General features: G+C 37.6%; 1 protein-coding gene across 8 annotated transcripts in view; it reads right to left on the reverse strand.

Moving 5' to 3' along the window:
* The window catches only part of SLC4A10 (solute carrier family 4 member 10), a 317997-nt gene extending 294617 nt beyond the window's left edge, over positions 1-23380 (reverse strand). For 4 of the 8 annotated variants that reach the window (XM_060621095.2, XM_060621100.2, XM_060621099.2 and 1 more), the window contains exon 1: positions 5915-6186. In XM_060621095.2, the coding sequence (XP_060477078.1) occupies positions 5915-5962 (48 nt within the window). In that variant the 5' untranslated portion in view covers positions 5963-6186. Of the gene's footprint in view, positions 1-5914; positions 6188-23359 lie in introns of those variants that run through there. The other 4 variants (XM_060621094.2, XM_060621093.2, XM_060621101.1 and 1 more) reach the window with 3 other exon arrangements.
* Positions 23381-24295: the final 915 nt, after the last annotated feature.

Consider the following 24295-nt stretch of genomic DNA (forward strand, 5'->3'; position numbering starts at 1 on the left):
AATCATATATATATATATGGTACATTTATTATGATATGTAAAAAATCTCCTTAAGCATCATAAGATCTTAAAAGAAACATACTTTGAAAATCAGTATAATATGATTGATAATCTGTTTCCTTTGGATTTTGACTTATTATACCATACAGTAACATAATACTGTATGAGGCTAAACCAACAATGACCTTTAAAAAATGTTGGTCACACAAAATGAGGTATAATGGGGAAAAAAGTATTTTCCTAGAAATTTAGTTGTTTTGATGTTCCTTATGCTAAAATTTAATGTATAACAAGAGAAAGTTCAGAAAAATGATCTGGAGAAAAAAAATAACAATTTGACCCAAGTGAAATAGTTCTCTTCCTCTCTCGTACATAGGATATGCTATATACTCTCTTAACTCAGCTTTGAGGATATATTCCCAAAGACCTCTAGGTCTGCAAATAGTTCAGTGAAACCCTGACTAGCCTTAACACTGTCTTCACAAAAAGAATACATTTTGTGGTAGACATGATCTAGGGTGTGTGTGTGTTTGTGTGTGTGTTGTGAATCTTCATGAATTTTTCATTTGCTCTTTTCTTGATTTATATAAATAGGACTGATATAAGAATTGTTTAGATCCTCAACTTTTTCCCTGTTAGTGATAAAGGTTAAATAACTTGCCTATTTTTTTGCAATACTTTTTAGGTAAAATTCACCATTTTGCAGTATACAATTTAGTATAATTCACAATGTTATGTAACCATCACACCACTATGTAACTCCAAAATATTTCCATCACTGAAAACAAACAAACAAAAAAACAATAGATGTTAGCAATCACTCCCCCAATTCTGCCCCAGGCCTTGGCAACCACTAATCTACTTTAGTCTCTAAGGATTTTCCTATTCTGAACTTTTCATATAAGTGGAATCATGTAAGATGTGGCCTGCAGTGCCTTACATTTTATAACATCTTATATCATAGTACTTTCATTTTTGAAGAGGTAGATGAAAAAGTCCATATTATAACGGTATTCCTTTTTTTAAATTGGCTCTAATTAAAAAGAACAGAGTCACTTTTTAATTAGATGTAATATTTTCAAATGCTAGCTCAGTACTTATTAGCTATGGGAACCTGGGTAACTTACTTGACCTTCTCAGCCTCAGTCTCTTTATCTGTAAGGCTGGATAACATTAGCAACCTTTCAGGATTATCATGAAGACTAAAGATGTGTATGCTTAGAGTGAGCCTGAGACAATACCTATTATTACTTCATAAAACTTGTCTAATTACCATCATCATATTTAACTTAGCACTCAGATGTTTATGCTAGAAGCGGGACTACACAATGATGGAAAGAATAAAGAGGTTTGGACTCTAGGCCAAGCTCTGCCATTAACTAATGTAAGCAGCATACCCTTAAATACATCTTCTTATCTCTTGGTTGTTCAGTTTCATCATGCATTTAAGTAAATTAATGAGTGAGTCCAAAACCTGCAATTGAGCTCAGTAGTCCTTTTCAGACCAAAACATTTATGATTCCACAAAACAGATGCATTAAATACTAGTTACGCCCCTTTTCTAAATAAGAGCAACATAACCTCAAAGAGTATCTGAGACAACTCTTTTAAGTGGAACAATATATTAGAACTTTAATTTACACTTATTTTAACTACAATAAATAAAAATTAACTAATATTACTATATGGATGGAAAGTGGTATCCTCACAGAAAGCCAAATGATCACGTGTCATGTATCCTATGAGGTAGGAGAAGGGAAGAGTGGAGTTTCTCTACAAAGCAGTGTTGAGAGTGGCACCCACATTTTTCCATTCACTTGAAGTATCTTGCAATGCACTATGGTCTATGCCCAATTTATACTTCTGAATTAATCATCATCCCAAGGTTATTGGGATACATTGGAAGTGTGATTATTTTGGGCCATGTTCACTAACTCTATTTGAGTTCCAGACCTTTACCCAGATATTTTCTAAGCCTCCATCGAAGACTATCTCACTTCCTCATCTGCCTTCAGTATTTTTACCATAAACAATACTTGTAGGCTTTAGATTCTACCACTCATTAGCAACCTTGGCATCCCATATGTACATTTTATTTTTATAGTCACTCACCATTGTAGAGTAAAAATTCAAGTCATAAAGGGGAAAATGAGGATTTCTTATACTGCATTTTGCTTCCTACATATTACTATGTGAGTATGTTTTTTTAAATTAGTACTATAATCTAAATCACCATTTAAATAAAATATAAATACCAATATTACTTAGCCAACTTACATATTCTTTTCATTACTTTGACATTTTAGTCCCCCTTTCCCTCATTTAATAACATAGAAGACTTTTCATAAGGTTCTTTTCACAAATGAAGCAATAAACTGGGCCATTTGGGAATCCAGAATTACCATTTTAAAAGGAGCTCTATTCCACCAATAAATTACCTTTAAAAAGTGATCTTTACTCTAGTTCCATACCTCAGGGCAGTTTTACAAGCAAGTTCAACTTAAAATTAGCTCCTTTTAGGACATCAGAATTTTATAAGGGATCCAACATGGAACCACTAAAATATCACCCAAGATTAAATGGCATGAGATAGAAATACTTGCTATAAAACTACTCTCCTAGAAGTCTCTTCCGTGGTCTAGTAATTTACGCCTAGAAGCAAACTCAACACTCAGTGTCAAGGACAAATTTGAAGTCCTATGCAGTCCTAAATTCCTGGCTTCATACTTTCAAAAGATTAATTCCATCTTTACTAAAGGGATACCACCCTCATTACTATTACAAATAGTCTTCATATTTACCCATCTCAAACAACTTATGACAATGATTATTTGAGGAGAAAATAGCAGTTTTTCTCTAAAAGCTAAATTGAGCTCTATCTCTAGACTAGCTAGAGACAGTGAGCACCATGTGGACAGGGTTTTTGTCTATCTTGTTCATTGCTATATTCTCAGCCCCACGAACATGTTTGGCCAAAAGTAGGCTTTTAATAAATGAAGGAATCTTCTGAACATGGCTTGATCCATAGCTTCAGATGTATCAGTCAGGTTCTATCAAAGCCAGACTATACTCTGAGCCCAGAAGAGCTGAATGTCCTAACCCTTAGAGTGATGAGGGCCAATAAATGCTATGATGCCTTGTTCATCAAAAGAAAATTATCTGTAAAGCTCCCTAAGGAGGACTGAGAAAAAAAGGAAACATGTCAGGACCTCCTTCACTCACACCCTTAAAATGTACTTTATATACACTAAAATGAAGGTAAACCTTGGAAGCTTAAAAAGAAACTTTTACTCCCTTTCCTCCCTATTAGCAGCTAACTTTTATTGAGCACTTACTAAATGACAGATATTTCACATAAGTTATTTGATGCACTCTTCTCAAAACCCAAGACATATGTACCATTCCCTTCCCATTTTTCAGTTGAAGAAACTGAGGCTTATCACTTCCCCAGGATCATAAAGCATGTAAATAGCAGTGCTGTGACCTACCAGACTGTGTTTTTAAATATTATGCCATATTGCCATTTACATAATTATTTGCAAAGTCATCTGATTAATTTTCTAAAGCAGAGTCAAAAGCTATTTCTTCCTCCCTCTTCCAAGTATAAAAACTCCAGTCCAGGATCTGATTATGATAAGCCTGATTAATAATGTAAAAAAAAAAAAAAGATAGTGCTTTTCTTTCTGAACTAGTTTTAGAAGACCTATATTCCAGTGCTGGCTTCAATACTGTGTGACCTTAGACAAGTTATTCCAAGTCCCTATGCCTCAATTTCTCGTTTTTAAAATTAAAATAATAAAATCTGCTTTACTTAAAATGACTGCTTTGAAAACTAAAAAACAAGTCATAAAAGCAATTGAAGCTGAAAATACTATAGAAGTATAAAAGTAGGCCAGTAATTCAGCATCCATTCTAGCCTCTCAAGTTTATTTTTCATATAATCAACTGCTAACATGATCTTCTTTTGCCATTAAACTATGTAACTATGTAACTATTCTGTACTGGCCATTATCCACATAAAATGCAACCTTTGACTCCTCAAAAATTTCCATCAGACTGATGATAGACCTTGTTTTCTAGCCAAACTTTTATTTTCTCTGCTCCTTTAAGCCATACACTGATTGCCCATCTAACCAAGTAATGCTATCCTCTTTTAAAGTCTTCCAGTTAATTCTCACTTGGTCCTAAACCCTTTAAATGTTCCCAGAAGTGACAACTCATATGCCACATCAAACTGACTTCAGCGTGCTTTTCTAGGCCAACTTCCAAGCCCCTTCCCCCTAAAAAAGGGGGTTTTTCCATATAACTTAACCTTTCCTAAATCTCCATCCTTCAATTCCTATGTATAGTCCCTTCCTTTCATCCAAGGAATGATAGTTCTCTCTGACATTCTTGACATCCTTAATTCTGAGTACCCACAGAATCATAATTTATATATCTATTCAAGTTAGGGAAGAGAGACAAATATTTTATTCTCATTTTTATAAAATAACTCCACTTTGATCCACAGAGAAATGTTTCTACTTTTAAGCAGGCAGGCTAATTGATATGCTTCCTTTTTTCCCCTCACAGCCCCCGCCCTTTATTTAGGCTCCATTCTTGGTAGTGACGCCTGCGTTCTTCCCATCCTCCTGCTCCCTCCCAGCCCAAATCTAGCGTCCTGAGGAGAACTGAGCATGCTCAGTAGCCACAGCCAATTCCGGGATGCAAACTGGCATCTTTTGCAGATTTTGAGCCCAGCAGGAGAGGTAAGGCCCTAAAAATACAGTGGCCCAGAATTTGCCCACTCCCCGAGGTATCATTTGATTTAAAGATGTGTTCACAGCCTAGAAATGGACGTGGAAGTGGACAGCTTGCTCTCAGTCCCTATTCTGCAAGGTGGGTCACCAACCTGAGTAACAGAGAGCTGAGAGCAGCCCCTCTTCCTGGTTTGGAGCAGGGAGGAGATTTCTGCTGTTCTGACCTGTGATAGTGCTGATAGACAGCTGGAAGCTTGCATTTGGCATCTCTGTTGCATCAAGAAAATACTGTTGTTGTTGTTGTTGTTGTTATTGTTATTGTTATTTTTCTTTTTTTCCTTGAACACAGCAACATCAGCTGCTCCAGGCTGAGAAAGATGTTGCCTGAAGAGCTACAAAGTCTGTGAGCCACCCAGAGACTGTGGAGAGGATAGGGAAACCAACTACTTACCCAAGATTTAGATCTGGCTTAAGACCCAGAAATAAGCAGGACATTTCTAAATGACAACTCATGAACCTTTCAGATATTCAAAGCTGAATTGTCAGCCTGTCCCCCCAAAATGCATACCTTCTTTGTATGTGAACCATGACATATTTCCTTTTAAGAGAGATTGACAAAACACACACACACACACACACACACACACACACACACACACACACACACAAAATCCTCCTGTTCTCCTTTCCCCTGGTTTCTGCAGATACTAAATCTCTAGAGCTGCAACAGCAGCAGATCCCCTTACCTCACTGCCAGGGGGATGAGGCATAGGGAGGAAATTTATCATGAATGGAATATGATAAAAAGGGAGGGGGGCTTCTCTGCAGGGTCTTCAGCCACCACTGCACAGCCTAAGAAACAGAGATAGGCAGAAACGGGCTGGGAGAGAGACACACAGCTGTCCCTGCTGCTAAAACCTAGCCATCTCTTCAAACAGCAGCAAACATGAGACATTTCATCACCGTAGTGCATCCATATTGAGAAGGGGGAAAAAAAATCATGTGCTTTGCGTTATGCATTTCAGTCACCCGAGATGGGAGGAGACCCCTGTCCATATGTCGTGGGAGCTATCCACCACCCCAAAAGTACGTTCACTGCATCTAGCCAGCCGACCGCTTGCCTGACAGGATTTGCAGCAAACGCGGTTAATCTGTGACAGCAGGTTGTCTCTTACCGTAGGCAGCAGCGGCTCCATTTGAGCTCCCTGGTCTTTAATCTCCATGTTTTGTAACGCCTCTGGAATAAGCACCTTTCTCTGCAGTGTCTTCAATGTCCTACACTCAGCCCGGCACTCGCTCTGCTTAGTATTCGGATCAGGTAGCTCTGAAGCAGGAGGCAATTGCACACTCCAACTCACCAGAGTCACATGGCTCCTACTCGCTCGGGCTGCTGGCCAGGTTTTGCACTGAATGCCTTGGATCCCTGGGCCGGTAAGAGAGATCTCCCCAGCCCTGTGTCACTGCCCACACCTGGCTGCTGATATAAAATACAGCCTGCAGTGCTGCAAGTCTAATGGACATTAAGAATCTCACCTAAGATGTTAACTTCTTATCAGACTAGTCCAAGGTGGACTCCAACCAACTCAGCCAGATTTTAACACTTCGAGGCAATTCACTTCATTCCCAGATCCCCATGGGAGACATAAGTCAAACAAGAAGATGTTAATAAGGTGTCCTAGATGTCCTGCTGTGAGTACATGGGGTCTTCAAAAACAGGTAAGATGACATTGAAACTGATATGCCTTAGTGAGATTGAACTACGCATTAACAAAATCAGACATTAAAGTCATTGTTGACTCACTAAGAATTGGTCATACAGATACATTCAATATTTTAATTCTGAGAAACTTAGGCAAGGCACACGCTATCACAAATTAAAATATATTTTTCTCTGATTTCCCAACAAATAGGGAAAGAAAGTATTTTGATAGTAGCAATTATTAAAATACTAAAGCATTCTGAAGAGACAATGAATCTGACAAAAAGCATATACCCTTTTGCCTTAAAAGTATCAACAAAAAAGGGGTAGAAAATTCTCTAATCCACGGGAGAAGATGTGTCAGTGAGAGGAGCTCTTTTGTAGGGAAAAGAAGTTGATAATGGTTGTTGAGTGACTACATATTTCCTAGAATTGATTATAAATCTAGAGTATTTTAAGTAATGAAGCCCACGTATCACTGAATCCCAGACTGAGTACAAAGGTTACAAATGCAGAGGGGTTAGTAGAGTATGAGTGACAATTACTGAGATAGCTTATCTGAGATAAGAAATTTTTCACCGGATTTAAAAAGCATTCATCAGCAGGAGTGAATATTAAATTATTTTCAGCAACACACCAAAATTTTCCACAACATTCCTGATAGGTGGAATTATTATTAGCTTTTATCTGTTTACCGTCTCAATACAAATCTTTATAATAAACTCTTACCTTGATAAGAAAATATTTTGTTTTATAAACTAGAATGATTAATATATTTGAGTGGCAGTTTTGTGCACACGTAGAGATGATTCTAAGGACTTAAATAACAAGACATTGACTGGCAAGTTGCTAATTTGGGGCCCAACTTGACTTTCTACCATGGACTGATAAATAAAAGCTCCCTTTCCACTCACATAACCATAATAAAGCATCAAAACAACTTATTAGGATAAAAGTGGTGACCTCTCTAGACAGATAATTTCTATCTCATTAGGAAATTCTAAGTCATCCAGTTCATATTTGTTCAAAAAGAATTCAAATATAACTAGGAAAACATCTGACTCTTTATTCCAAGAGCCAAAATAAAAATAAGATAGTATGTATTTTAAACGACTTTTAAGCAATACTTTCCTATAATGTATATTGATAAACCATATAGCTACTTTGCTGGAACAACTATTCCTGAGTGTTCACTATATGCTAGAACTACTATTCCTATTGGTGTAACAGGACTTAGCCAGAGTTTCAACACACTACGTTCTACTTCTAGAGTGCAAGCAAGCCCATATCTCTGAAGTTCTCTGATCCAAGATAATGAAATGAATGCTAGCTTAGTAAAAAGGAAAGTGGGGAAAGAAAGGGATCCTCAGTTAATCCACACTACTTCTATTTTACAACTCTAAAGACTTCAGAATTAAGTCCCATATCATAGGAAAATATAGCCACATCCTAAGTAAGTGTTAATGAAGAAGTACTGATAACTTCTAGGAAAAAAAATCATCACTAGGGAGTAGACTTTTCACTAACAAAACCATAGAATTTTACAGATAGGCCCATGGAGACCAACTTCTCCATTCATCTTCAAACCTCAGAAAGTGAAAAGAACAGAAGTTAGGGAAGAGAAAATCCAACTTGTATGAGCAGCTTGTTTTTCCAGCTACGTATTGTCCACCTTGGAGATCCTGATATGTCCTTGGTGGAGGCTAGGAGAGGAAGTAGCTGGGATATACATTTTGAAAAACACCCCAGGTAACTTTTCTGTTTCTCCAAGTCCAGAGCCCTTCCACTACAGTCAAATTTCCTTGGATCCTAGATGATTAAAAATGAGTTCCTCCTCAGCCTGTTTTTATTTAGAAATCCGGTGAGATTTCATTAGCACAATTTGACAGCCATAATTTCAAACATAACATTAAGTATTGCAAAGGCTGTATTTGTCCAAGGAACTGAATGTTTCAGACATCTAACTGGAATGAGACAATAGTCCAGTTTTCATTCAGTCAGTCCTACTATGTGTGCGGCACTGTGTTACTGATGCTGTTTCCCGTCAAACTGAGCAATATCAATGTGGAATTTTCCTCTCTGAAGAATGAAATAAAAGGAGCAATCGGCCACAAGCCAACCATACAAAGGGGAATTACAGAAAGCACTAAACAGAAGAGCCACCTTCCTTTCCAGCTGCCCATGTAGCGGCCAATAGAAAAGGAACACAGCCACCATGGTGTGCTTCCTTCCTTGATCTGTCCTGCATCCTGGGACTCTTGCTGACCTCAAATTTTACTAATCCCCCAAGTATGCAAGTCAGCATGGAGCCAATGTCCTTTCAGTTCCTACCTCCTTTTGCTATTTTAAGCCCTGGGGGTTAAGATATGCACATTAATGCAATGTTTATCTTAGAGAAGAGGCCATCTAATATTATATTTGATACATCTAATTGTACCTGAAGAAGGCACTGGACTCTAAAGGTTATTGCCAACACTATTATTTCAAGAAAACACTTTTTCATCCTGGTAATATCGGGTTCTGGCTTAGATCTGAAAGTCTTTTGCACTGACTCTTTTCAGTACAAAAGCGCTGAATTTTAGTTAGGCAACAAGATCAGAAATATATCCTGAACATTAATACTATGTTGTTGATAATATTAACTCAAGATTAATATTTTCAAATGGTCATTTTTCACATATGTAAATGTGTCAGTACTCTTCATATCATTTACTTAAATGTTATCTCCTTTTACTTCTATCCGTTGGGATCTATACAAATGTTCTAAACAATTTAAAGTACTTTATGTATATTTAATAAATTTGTCAAATCTAAAAGTGTTTAGTTGAATTTGACAAATTCAAGAAATATCAAAACTGTTATTTCTTGACAACTTAAAAAATGATGACATCTGACCATTTAGGAAAGGGAGAAAAATGCCCACTCCCAAATGTGGCCTACCAGAAGGAACCTCATTGTAGAACAATAGATTTGAAAGGTGGCAAATCTTACTCCTTTTTATAGACATTTTTGGCTACCAATCTGATAGGCATGATTCTGGTCATCAACTATCAAAAAAAGTCCCATTTCTCTTAGTTCATGATTGTTTCAATTTTCAGGATTGGAAAAACCGAAGACTTGATCTTCACTCTTTGCTCCAATTTACCCATACAGGGATACCCAAAAAAGGCCTACTCTGTAGATTGAGAACTAGAATACAGCATCTTAACCCAATCCAACTCAATTCAATAAACACTGGGGTGAGAGGGGAGTGAAATTGGTGAAGGGGATCAAGAAGTATACATTTCCAGTTATAAAATACATAAGCCATGGGGATGTAATCTGTACAGCATGGTGACTATAGTCAATAATACTGTATTGCAAATTTGTAAGATGTTAAGCAAGGAAGTCTTAAAAGTTCCCATCACAAGAAAAAAAAATTATAGCTTTGTATAGTGACAGTTGGTAACTAGACTTATTGTAATGATCATATACAAATGTTAAATCATTATACTGTATGCCTGAAACATGGGACACTGCAAATAATGATTATTTTGTTGCAATTCTTCATAAGATGGTGTAGAAAAAGGACAAATTAAGGATTATTTAGCTACAAGATTAACTCTGTAATAAGTGTGACATTGATTATTTTCAGGTTAGGAATAGAGATGATACATTCAAGACCATTTAACAAAGACAGTGATTACTAGTCTTAAATGCTGATAATTGAAGACGTAGTAAGTTGAAGCATGCATATACTTCCAGCTTACATAACAAGTAAAGGAAATTTTGCTTTTCTTCCACAAAAATAAATAACCTAAAGATTCTAGATCTCTAGATCTCTATCGTAAGGGGGAGAGAAGTGCTATTAGAAATTAATCATTTTGGGGTGCCTGGGTGGCTCAGTCAGTTAAGCTTCTGACTTCAGCTCAGGTCATGACCTCATAGTCCATGAGTTTGAGTCCCATGTTGGGCCATGTGCTGGCAGCTCGGAGCCTGGAGCCTGCTTCAGATTCTGTGTCTTCCTCTCTCTGCCCCTCCCCTGCTCATGCTCTGTCTCTCTCACTCTCAAAAATGAATAAATGTTAAAAAAGAAAAATGTTTAAAAAAATGAAAAAGAAATTAATCATTTTGAGGGGTACCTAGTTGGCTCATTTGGTTGAGTGGCCAACTTCGGCTCAGGACATGATCTCCTGGTTCACGAGTTCAAGCCCCTCATCGGGCTCTGTTCTAACAGCTCAGAGCCTGAGCCTGCTTCAGATTCTGTGTCTCCTTCTCTCTTTGCCCCTCCCCGCTTGCATTCTGTCTCTGTCAAAAATAAATACACATTAAAAGAAATTAATCATTTTGTCTTCTGGTCTACCTCTGTTTTTTGGACATATTTTTACTTAAGCACTTATCATACGATTACTATATTTCTTCTCTTCTAAACTATGGTCTCTTTAAGTGTAGGGTTCATGTCTTATTTGTTCCTGTATAACTTCTAGTACATGGTCAATTCTTTATATGTTTAGTTAATTAATTTTTATTAAGGTATAATTGACATATAACATTAAATATAATTATCTGAATTATTTATCATTTTTTCTCTCTCCCTCAACCTCAAACTGGACCACAATTAGTGGAAAAAGAACACACAGCCCTTTCTCAAGGGTGCACACTGGCAACTAAAGCCTTGTTCCTTCCCCCATTCTTCCCCTCCTCCATTCCAGAGAATCTTTTGCTATGGACAGACTAGTTTTTCATCTTTCCTTACAATGCTATTATTTAGATACTGTATACACCGTGGGGTTAGACTTCTGAAACTTAAAACTGGCTTTTCTATTGCATCATCCATTCCTGAGACATTAAATCCCAATGACTACATTAAGAAATATACGGCAGTTAAGTAAATGTAGGGGGGAAAACTTGATTAAGATAAAAAAAAAATTATCTTACTTCAACATTAATAAAATAGAGCAAAACTGAAAAACTGAAAATTGTTCTTCTATTTCTGGTATGAAAATTAATTTTTATTTAAGTGTTGGAATTCAATGCCTCCTCTCAAGAACAGAATTATCTCATAAATCAAGAGAGATACATAAAATTCATTCATTTAATAGACACTTACTAAATACCTCCTATGGGCCCAATATTGTGCTAGACACTGGAAATCCAAAGTCTCTACCCCAAGGAGCTCAAAGTTTGGAAGACAGACAAATAATCAGACATTCCAAATCAGATACATGAAAGAAATAGAAAGAACACCAAATTCTTTCAGCAGCCCACGTGTCCATCGATAGATGAATGGATAAATAAGATGTGGCATATATGTTCCCTGTACCTGTTTGTGGTCTTTGGACTTCGTCGTGGCCCCGTGCGGCAAAGGACTTTGCTTAAGCTTTATCTGTGGTCGTTCGTTTATCCATCACTCCCTTTCTGTCCCCCCCCCCCACGCAGCTTGGTTTGTTATGTTTCCGAGAGAGACGTTCCCCCGCTTGACCCAATAGAATAAAAACGGCTCGTCCGTCAAAAAAAAAAAAAAAAAAAAAAAATCACTTAAGCTATAACATGGAACATACACACACACACACAATGGAATATTATTCAGCCATAAAGAGGAATGCAATCTTGCCATTTGCAACAACATGGATGGAGCTAGAGAGTATAACACTAAGCAAAATAAGTCAGAGAAAGACAAATACTATATGATTTCATTCATATGTAGCATTTAAGAAACAAATGAGCAAAGGAAAAAAAAGAGAGGCAGACCAAGACACAGACTCTTAACTACAGAGAACAAACTGATGGGGACATGGCGGGGGGAGGTGGGGGTAATGAGTAAAATAAGTGACTTGGATTAAGGAGTGCACTTGTGATGAACACCTAGTGTTGTATGGAAGTGTTGAATCACTACATTGTACATCTGAATCTAATATTACACTGTATTTTAACTAACAGGAATTAAAATAAAAACTTAAAAAAAAATACCTACCATTCATTAATGTTTACTGCATGTCGGGTACTATGCCAAGTATTTTGTACAATTATTTAATTTACTCCTCATATTAACACCAAGATGCATGCGTTAAACTCTTTACATATGGGAAGACTGAAGCTGAGTGAAGTTAAATAACTTGCTGAAATTCACACAGTGATTAAGCATCAGTATTAGAAATGCAACCCAGGCTATTTGTCCCCAGAGCACTTACTTTTGGTATCATGCTATAACTGATCTCTAATTTGTCCACTTGGCCAGATAAAATATTTGCTCCCAAACAAAAAGAAGAAGACCACCAGTTCCAAACTCAAAGTTGGTACTATAGTCAGCAAATTTTAAAAGAATGAACCTGGTCAAGCCAAAAATGAAATATTTCTATGCATACTTCGCATACAAGTGATGCTTTATAGTTGGCTTCACCATGGTTATTCGGGAAAGCATGTGATCTAAGGTCTTGACAAAAAATAACTGAGGTGGTAACTATTGCATCAGGATGAGAAGACCTACAGTGGGGATTCCCCTAACCAGGTAGTTTAAGTATTTCTTTGGCCAAAGAACATATACTTTCTCCATGTTTTCCACTATCTTTTCTATAGACATGACAATTCAAAATTTTTCAATGAATTCCAGTTTAGAGGGAGATGTAAACATGAGACAATACAGCATGATAGATCCTACTATGTAAACTCAGCGGGAACACAGGGGAGGGGAAAGCATTATTGTTGCCCTTTTTATCAAAAAATGATGAGTCTCTCTACAGAAGACTTATGTGGCAGCTACTATCTAAGGGCTTTACTATATTATTTAACCTTCACACTAACTCCATGATGTGGATACTTTCCCCCATATTACAGATAAGATAACTGAATTTTCCCAAACCGAGCTGGTAAATGGCAGGACTGAGATTTAAGTCCAGGCAGGCTGGTTTTACTGAGCTTCTTGACCACCACACCACACTGCTTCTTACAGTGGGGAAAGCACAGGATTAGAAATCTCTGTCCCTAAGTAGCTCTGCAACCATGGACAGATTACTGCCCTAGTACTCTCCTTACTGGTTAAATAAGAGGGTTGGACTAAATGTAGTATATATTCTGCACCTACAGATACTAAAATAGGTAAAATTGAAGACTCTGACTCAAATGCAAGCCTGGCAACTAGCTGGTTGAAAAACCTTAAGCAAATCAATCAACACTCCAAGCCTCAGGATCCAAACCATTTAGCATGTTATTACTAAAAATAATTTCTAGGGTTTCTAAATATGCCATACACTCATAAATCTTCAAACATCAAAAAGGAAACTTATGGGGTGCCTGGGTGTCTCAGTTGGTTAAGTGTCCCACTTTGGCTCAGGTCATAATCTCACAGTTCGTGAGCTCAAGGCTTACCTCGGAATCTGTGCTGACAGCTCAGAGCTTGGATCCTGCTTCAGATTCTGTGTCTCCCTCTCTCTCTGCCCCTCTCCTGCTTGCACTCTGTCTCTCTCCCTCTCAAAAATAAACATTAAAAAAAATTTTAATACAAAAAAAGGAAGCTCTTCCAACTCCATGCTGCTATGTTAACCAATCCAATCAGACAGCCATCTCTCCTACATTCCTCAACTACTCAGTCTTTAAAGAGTGTTCCCTCACTTGAGAAACAAAACATAAATGGTGTTTATTTGTGTATCCAACCATCCATCCATTTGTTGTATGATTCAGGGCTTAAAATCAATAAGTACATTATGTACCATAAATTATAAAATACATTATGTGCTAAGTAAATAAGACTATATAAAGATAACTGAAACATAAATCAAACTCTCAGAAAGCTTACGGTGTACTTGGAAATGGGGAAAGATAAACATTTGTTTAGCATCCCATATGATAACCACTACAATAAAGGTATGAAATGGGCTCTAGGGGAGAGGAGAGTAAAAGTATTCCACATAGGAGGAATAGTATGTGTTCAAGACTCTAACAAGTCCTATATGGCTGAAACATGGAATGTATAAAAGGAAGGGGCAGGCAGGAAAAAAGGACATAAGTGAAGACAAAGACCAAATTATGAAAGGTCTTATTTGTCATACACAAGAGATTGGACTTTATATCACATGTGATAGAAAGATATCTAAGGATCCTGAGCAGAAGAGTGATATGATAATACAACCAGTTAGAAAAATCACTTAAGGGGCACCTGGGTGGTTCAGCTGGTTGGACCTCGAACTCTTGATCTCGGCTCAGGTCATGATCTCCTGGTTCGTTGTGTCAGGCCCTGGGTCAGGGTCTGTGCTGATAGCACAGAGTCTGCTTGGGATTCTCTCACTCCCTCTCTCTCTGCACCTCCCCCACTCACACACACATGTGCTCTCTCTCTCTCTCTCTCTCTCTCTCTCAAAATAAATAAACATTAAAAAAAAATCACTTAAGCTATAACATGGAAGATGTCGGGGCAAGACTAGTGGCAAAGAGACCAGTTAGTAAGCTGATAAGAGAGGATAAGAACCCAAACTATGATAGCTCCAGTAACGATGAATAAAAGGAAAGAGTTCCAAGAGATGTGCAAAAGGAAAAATAGATATGACTTACTGACAACATATTCAGATGCAGGAAATGAAGAATACAAACATGCCTAGCATTCTGGCTGGCTGGATAGTGATAATATTCAACAATATATAGAAAACAGTAAAAGATGTAGTTTGCGGGAATGACTAAAGAATTCTATTTGGAAAGTAATGGGGTGCCTGGGGTGGCTCAGTCAATTAAGCATCTGACTTCGGCTTAGGTCATGATCTTGTGAATTCGAGCCCTGTGTTGGGCTCTGCACTGACAGTGCAGAACCTACTTCAGATTCTGTCTCCCTCTCTCTGCCCCCTCCCCCATGTTCTCTCAAGCACTCTGCACTCGCTCTTTCTCTCAAAACTAAATAAACATTAAAAAAAATTTTTTTTTAAGTTTGTAAGTAATAACAGTGGTTAAGAATATAGGCTTTCTGGGGCGCCTGGGTGGCTCAGTGGGTTAAGCGTCCAATTTCGGCTCAGGTCATGATCTCACCATCTGTGGGTTCGAGCCCCGTGTCGCTCTGTGCTGACTGCTCAGAGCCTGGAGTCTGCTTTGGATTCTGTGTCTCTGCCCCTCCCCAGCTTGGGCTCTGTCTATCTCTTGCTGTATCCAAAATAAATAAACATTAAAAAAAAATTAAAAAAAAAAAAAAGAACATAGGCTTTCTACTCAGGAGTGTCATTTAATATCTGTGTGACCTTGGGCAAGTTTCTTAGACTCCTAAAGTCTCAGTTTCCTCATATATAAAATTAAGGTAATAAAAGAACGAGCCCAGAATTGTTCTGAAGATTAAATCAGCTAACACATATGAAGCACTTAGAATATTAGCAAGCAAATGGTCGTTTCTCAAACAAATAGTGGCTATTAATCATTATTCCATTGACTTTGAGGTAGACATTGTGTAAAGGCAAATGATAAGAAAAGAGTTGGAAATATGGGTTTGGGACCATGAAAAAGTCTGAGTATGGATTATGTTTATTTTTTTTAATACAACTTATTGTCAAGTTGGCTAACATACAATGTGTAAAGCATGCTCTTGGTTTTTGGGGTAGATTCCCATGGTTCATCGCTTACATACAACACCCAGTGCTCATCCCAACAAGTGCCCTCCTCAATGCCCATCACCCATTTCCCCCTCCCCTAACCGGATTAGGTTTCTTTAAAAGGTTATGTGGACTTAGGAAAACTCAGTGAATGGATGGCTGAGTAAACACCAATATTTAAAAGTCTTCCAGATGTTTCACTGATCCATTCATTATCCTAAATATTTGTTTCAAAACTACTACTGAGTCCCAGTGTATAACTCTAGAAACTTTTCCAGTAAATCATACCATTTCCCGACCCTTCAGAAGTATTTTTATACTCAATCTATTCTTCAAATTATTGTTTTTATTTGTATAAATCTGTGTTGATGTTCTATTTGCCCATTTCAGTTCCCCTAGAAAACTGTAATATCCTAGAAGACCCTCTGGAGCTATATCTATACTAAAGCATTTCTTCACTGACACACAAATAGCACCCACATATGATGGAAAAAGTCATATTAATGATTTGTATGTTCATGTACAATTTTGACTCCTGTTTAAGAGCTAGTGGGACCCATGAGCAGTGTTAGTCTCAGGAAAAAAAAAAAAAGTGACCAAAAGTGGGTTTTAAAGGTCCTTGTCCATTAGCGTCAGTCTGGTGGCACTGCCACAATCTCAAGAGTTCTACATGGTAATCTAGTAGCCTGCGTTTCAATTTTAATGTCTTCAATTACTTAAATTCTCAAGAAGTCTTTATTTTATTAATATTTCCTTTCTTCTTTATACAGAATAAGAGAAGATTCCAGAGCTTCCTGAGGAAATATAATGATGTTTTCTAGACCTGAGGAAACGGCAATCACAAAGACGGGGATGCTTACTCTCAAAATAATAATAATAATAATAATAATAATAATAGTAATAATAACAATAATAATAATGATGATGCTGTAATATTCAACAAATGAGACAATGAAAATAATGAGAAAAGGCCAGGGAACCACTGGGTTAAAAAGTGATTAGTTATCATACCCCAAGAGGTCAATGTTCTACTTACTTAGATGCCTGCCAAAATGTTTATGAGATCAGGAGCTTATTTGCACTGTGCCATTCTAGAACAATTCTCACATTAGTAAAAAGAAAGATCTGTAAGGTGACACACGGTAGCTGCACTTGTGGTGGAGGTACATTTGTCAAATCCCTAAGGTGTACAGCTGAAACTAATCTCACATTGTATGCCAACTATGCTCGAATAAAAAAAGTGATCTAAAAACCAACCTGGAGGGGCTCCTGGGTGACTCAGTCAATTAAGCAGCTCACTCTTGATTTTGGCTCAGGTCATGATCTCATGATTTGTGGGTTCATACCCCTCATCAGGCTCTGTGCTGACAGTGAAGAACCTGCTTGGGATTCTCACTCTCTCCTTCTCTCTCTGCCCCTTCCCCATTCACACGCACCCACTCTCTTGCTCTCTCTTGCTCTCAAAATAAACAAATATACTTTTAAAAAAAGTATAAAAATAAAAATGAACCTTGAACTTTGCAAAGCCAAGTTAAAAATCACACAAACCAATGAAGAGTGCTTATACAATACTTCACTGTTTTAATGAATATTTTTTATTTTAAAAATTAGATTTAATATAAAAGCTTAATATTCTCCCTTTCAGTAAACTATGTCTATAGAAAACAAGCCTTTTCAGACTATCACTGACCCAGTGGAAAGTTATCCTAGTTATAACGAAATTTATCCCTATTCAACAAATAATTGAGTACTTTTATGTGCAGATTCTTAATAGTCACTGTCCTAAGAACTGGGGATATGGCAGGGAAATAAAACATTCAAAACTACGGGTTGATGGAAAGGGAAAGAATAAGGCAAAGAATAACTAGATATACAAGGAAAACCTATAATTTGCGAGATGATGATGAGTACAATGCAGAAATGGAAAGAAAGTAAGGAGAATGAGTGTCTGGATCTCCAATGTTAATTAATGGTAACCACAGAAGACCTGACTGAGAATGTGACATTTGAATAGAGACCTGAATGAAGTGAGGTACTGGACCATGAAGCTGTTTGGGTGAATCCGTTTTCTAGAGAAAGAGAACAAGTGCAAAGAATAGATAGGAAATGAGCAGGGAAGGAAGCAGAGAAACCAGATAAGAAGTTTTTGCAGTGAGTCAAGCGAAAGAGGATAATAGCTTGAACCAGATAAAACATGGTGGATTTCTGAAAGCAGAGCCAACAGTATTTGCTGAAGAATGAAATGTGGATGAAAGAGAAAAAGAGAAGTCGAGGATGCCACCAAGGTTTTCAGCCTGAACAAGTAGGACCAGCATTTTCTTTACCTATGACAGATGAGGACTGAGAATTTCACTTGTATTTAGTAACGAGGAAGTTATTGGAGACTTTCACAAGAGCCATTCATGAAGTGGTAGGAGGCAACTTAATAAACAAAAGGGGGAGAAAAATTGGAGTAGAGACAATAAACAATAACTCCAGAAGATTCGAAAAGAAAGGCAAAGGACAAAGGCAAGAGCTGGAGGGAGAAGTAAGCTCAACAGAGGAAATCAGTTATTATTTACCTTGCAAACTAGACCAGCAAAGTGAAAGTAAACACCACGTCTTTTCAAAGCATTTCACCATATCCCATTCGTGGCTTTTTTGTTTTTTGGTTTTTGTTTTGCCTCCTTCCTTGTGAGCAGCAAGTTAGTAAAACAGTGAAGTAATTGGACTTATTCTAGTCAAATTACAACAGTATAACAATGTCTGAAACAAGTTGACTGCAAAAACACATATAAAATAGGCAACAAATCTTTTTTATCAGAAAGGGAGGTGGAACATTCAGTGGGAAGAGAGCTTGGCAGTTTGATCAGCAATAAATAAGGGCTATTTCCTTTCTTAAAATCCCTGATTACATAAGAAGAGCACAAATATTTTTAAAGTGTATCATAGTATCAGTTCTCTCACCATGAAATTTTAATTCCTGTTGTCTGGTAGACATAGATCTGCTGGAGACAGGAAGCAAAGAATGCCATTCAGCTGAATGAATGAATGAATCATTGAGGTAAACTATAATTTCCAGAGTCAGGTCAGGACATCAGGGATAACAACAATGCGGCTCTCTTCATAAGGGCATGGACGTTTTTGGTTTTTGTTTTTTTGAAATGAGTGAAAAAAGATACTGATTTAGGGCTTCATTCAAAAGATTCCACCAGAGTCTACGCTTCATAACAGTATGGACTAAGTCTGTCTTGTTCCCTGTTGTTTTCTCGAGGTCTGTTTTGGTGCTGGATGCATAATAAGAATTCAGTAAATATTTCTGAGTGAACAAGTGAATGAATGAAATCATGAAAGAATTAATTAAATGAATAAATGAATGAACAGCACCCAAACCATATGTTAGACAATGTATTACAATTAGGGTCTTATCTAATAAAACCCACCACACCTAACTCTAACCACACATATAGAACATTTTAAAGACTACACATGTTATCTTTATTGATTAACCAAACAAAATACTATTCCTAACTTCACAGGGGTATCAGTTAAAAAAACTTAATTTGGCTTTGTTTGTTTTAGAAGCACTAGAAGTTTCTAACAGGTAATATTCCTAAAAGGAAGACTACCTTTATTTTGAGAGAAATGCCAAAAAAAAAAAAAATCTGTGAAGTCACCATAAATATGAATGCTGGTGTGGAGAATTCAGAAGCATGCTGTTTAAACAATAGGAGTTGGATTAATCCTTAGCCTGACTGTGGCCTTCTAGAACAAAAGAAAGATTTCCTGTATCTTAAGATTTCCTATATATTAATGTCTCCCACATAGTATATTGATATCATTTATGACTAAATTACACACACTTTTAGAAATATACTGCTCAATATTTTTATTTTCTTGTCTGAGTAATAGAGACTAGACCATACCTGTGGGTGGGGGTAAGCATTCGCCTAAAAGAAACAGATGATTCTTTCTGTCAGTCACCCTGAGGCATATCTTAGACAGGGCATGAAAAAGGCTCTGAGTCCGGGATTCCTACAGACTTCTCTTTGGTGGGGATCAAGCCTGCTGCACAACATGATGCCATTTGGGAGCAAATTGATATGGGGAAAAATAGCTTAGAGAACTACAATACTGTCTTTATTCATCAGTACATCCCTAGAATAAAATCATTCAGAGTATGAACAACTGGTGGAGGGCATAAAGTGCCACCAAGACAGATTAGCAAAACAGAAAAATTCCTTTGGTAGTCCCAGACATTAATTGCGTAAAAGAAACTAGTAAGGAAAAAATTTTAACTACCCTATGTATGCAATGGACGTTTATAGTCATGTTTTTCAATATTGTGTTGGGAATTTTTTGTTTTGCTTATCATGAAAAGTACCCTTCCCCTTCATCTGGAAAATGTCCTATTTAAGCTTTTGGCTAGAATTGATTGGTCCTATTGATATTGGTCCAATAGGAGCCAATCAGTATCAGTATGCTTCCCCTGGATTCTTTTTTTTTTTTTTTTTTTTTTTTTAATTTTTTTTTTTTCAACGTTTTTTATTTATTTTTGGGACAGAGAGAGACAGAGCATGAACGGGGGAGGGGCAGAGAGAGAGGGAGACACAGAATCGGAAACAGGCTCCAGGCTCCGAGCCATCAGCCCAGAGCCTGACGCGGGGCTCGAACTCACGGACCGCGAGATCGTGACCTGGCTGAAGTCGGACGCTTAACCGACTGCGCCACCCAGGCGCCCCGCTTCCCCTGGATTCTTAATATGAGACAGACCTGGCCTGCATGCATGTCTGATGGAGGAAATGTGAGGCTATAGGGCTGACAGAGACCATGCTTCTCACCATAAGAAAAAACCTGGGGGAGAATGACTCTAAATCATAAAAATTTATCAAGGAGATATGTAATGAGTGACAAATAATAATTATCCTTTACCCTAGATGTAGTCCAACCCTTCCTGTGGTTTGATTACTAAAGCAAATAACCCTTTTTTTCCAAAGCTAATTTAAACTAGGTTTCTGTCTCTTACAATTCTAAAACCAGTGTCCCTTCACTAAACACTATGCTGAAATCACTATATCATGGACATCTTGACATTTACTGTAATATTTATGAAATATACTCAAAACACTTGATAACTGATGGGTTAAGAGTTTGCAGAACTACTTTACTTAGCAAATGGACTAATCTTACATAACATTCAGTGTCTATTTAACATAATTTGTTAATAATGGACTGGTAGCACACTTCATACTTGACCTGGAAGCTTTTTATTCACTCAAGAAATACTTAAGTGTGACAACTGTTGGGGGTTTGGGGGGGGGGGGGACAAAAAAACACTAAGCCAGTGCTCTGTGCCAATGAATCACTTGGGAATCTTGTTAAAATACAAATTCGGGTTCAGTAGGTCTGAAGTGCCATCCGAGATTCTGCACTTCTCCAAGCTCCCAGGTGATATCAATGTTGCTGATCTACAAACCATATTTTGAGTACCAAAGTGCTAAATTCTCTGGGAGATGAAACAATTAATGCATATTAACCATGCTTGAGAAGCTTTTAAAGTAAAATGAAATAAATGTTGTTAAACGAAATTTTAGTTTAAAACAAGATTTTATAACAGCCAAGGAATGTGTGCAAAAGATATTTTTTTACCCCATTGCTAAGCCTAGCAAAGCATAATTTTGAAATAATGTCTAGTAGCAAGGTGTAGGATTGGTTAGGGGTCAGGAATTGGATGGAAGAAAACCACAGGTAAGATTCAGGGATGGATAAAAGTCAGTCTCATTGCATAATTAATTCTAAAAAGTATTTTTACAATATACATATACCAAAGTAGTTACCTTAGATTGACTATATCCAAATGTGCTGATTCAGAGAAAAACATACACACAAGTATAACATACCATTCACCCAACAAACATTTATTAATTTTTTACTCTATACCAGTAGCTTTTCTAGGCACTGACAATACAGGAGAAAACTAAATACAAAAAAAAAAAAAAAAAAAGACTATAATAAATACCAATTTTCATACTTATTTAAGATTTAGGACCCTGGGCACCCCAAAAAATGTGGTATAGAAATTCAGAGGAAAAAAATATCATTTCTAAGATTATCAGAGAAGATTCAGTAAAGAAGATTGCAATTGGGGGCACCTGGGTGGCTCAGTCAGTTAAGCGTCTGACTCTTGGTTTCAGCTCAGGTCATGATCTCTTGGTTTGTGAAACCAAGCCCCACGTCGGACTCTGCACTGGCAACACAGATCTGCTTTGGATTCTCCCCGTTCCCCTCCACCCTGTCTCTCTCAAAATAAATACATAAACTTAAAAAAAAAAAAAAAGGTTGAATTGGCCTCAACTAGCAAGAGAATAAGATTTCCAGAGGTAGAAATAGAAGAACACAGAATTTTAAGCTGAAGAGATGGCATGAGAAGGAAAATCATCCGTGTGATAGGGGATTGAAAAGAGCTCAGACTGGCTGAATAAGAGAGTAACTGGGCAATTGCAAGTGATAAGGTTTAAAAAGGTAGGTTGTTTGTTTGTCTTTTTTACGTTTATTTATTTTTGAGAGAAACAGAGAATGAACGGGGAGGGTCAGTGAGAGAGGCAGACAGAATATCTGAAGCAGGCTCCAGGCTCTGAACTGTCAGCACAGACCCTGAAGTAGGGCTTGAACTCAAGAACCAGGAGATCATGACCTAAGCCAAAGTGGGACACGTAACCAACTGAGCCCCTCAGGCGTCCCTTAAAAGGCAGGGTTAAGTAAAATCATTTGTTCCAGTTTCAGAGCATTTTCACTAGCCAGATATTTACCCTAAGCCAGAATTCTTTTCCCCCAGATCTTTGTGGGTTTTTTTTAATGTTTATTTATTTTTGAGAGAGAGAGAGAGGGAGGGAGGGAGGGGCAGAGAGAGGGAGATAGAATCTGAAGTAGGCTCTAGGCTCTGAGCTGTTAGCACAGAGCCCGAGGTGGGGGGACTGGTACCCGTGAACCGTGAGATCATGACCTGAGGCAAAGTCGGACACTTAACTGACTGAGCCACCCTGGCTCCCATTCCCCCAGGTCTTTGAGTGGCTTGCTCCTTCTCAAAACTCAGGTCGCAAGCTAAAATCCACCCTCAGAGGTGTTTTCCCTGAACAGTCCTTCTAAAGAGCTTAAATCTGAATTTCCCATAATCGTCTTCTTGTTAACTTATTAGCTGTTTTCCCTACTGAAATAGAAGCTCTACTTTCCCTTCTAACCTTTATAGAATACGAGTGATCAGATTTACTCTTCTGCATGGAAATACATAAAACCTGGACAAAATATGTGAAACCATAGTTCTCAGACACTTGACATCAGGCAATGCAGGACAGGGATCCCAGAGAGATAGAAACAAAATGAGCCCCCTGAATACCCCAGCTTACCGTTTCGAGAACGGCTGTAGCACAGGAAGGGGATGATCCAGGCAGAGCTTGATGGTCTCCTTACGTTGAAGAGATGAAGCTGGAAGTCAAGACAGGTCAAGGTGGTCAGAGTGGGCAAGGCAGATACCTCAGAGGAAAGAGATACATAGAGAGGGAGACCCGTAGAAGGCCTCCTCAAGTTTTCAGCTGGATAATGATTTAGCACGTGTGTGAAGAAACTACCTGAGGCACGTGGGAAAGGGAACCAACAACAACACCTGAAAGGAGTAGAGGGATAATCCTCCAAAGTCAAACAGAGCCAGGGATATTACATTTTCCCATCAGAGTGGGAAACATCAAAACTCACAGGGCATTGGGTAGAGTATTCAGAAATGTATTGCCTCAGGTGTGAGGCAAAATTAGCCCTAGTTAAAAGGCTGGTCTGTTCCTTAACAGCAAAGCTTGGAAGGATCAAAGTGTTTCCAAATAACTTAATTGTGTCCTGGAAAAGAAAAGCTCTAGAACATTTACAGGAATAAAAGCATATCCAGCAGTCAACAAGGTAAAATGCACAATATTTAGCAACTAATAAAAAATTGTCAGGCATGCATAAAGAAGGAAAACACAGCCCCTAAAAAGGATTAAAAAGTCAACCAAGAAAAAACAGACCTAGAAATAGGCAGATAAATAGAACTAGTAGACAAAGCAAAACAATTACTATAATTATATTCCATTATTCAAAAGGATAGAGAAACAAGTAATCATTTTAGTTAGAGATATGGACCTCATGACTGACTTCACAAAAATTTAAAGAATTATAAGGGGTTATTATGAATATTATGTCAGAATAATATGCCAACACATTAGATACTTTACATTAAATGGATATATTTCAAGAAAGACATAAACTACTAAAACTGAAATGAGAAGAAATAGAAAATCTGAACAGATCTAAAA

Source organism: Panthera onca, chromosome C1 (assembly GCF_046562875.1).
Source record: "Panthera onca isolate mPanOnc1 chromosome C1, mPanOnc1 haplotype 2, whole genome shotgun sequence".
Classification (NCBI taxonomy): domain Eukaryota; kingdom Metazoa; phylum Chordata; class Mammalia; order Carnivora; family Felidae; genus Panthera; species Panthera onca.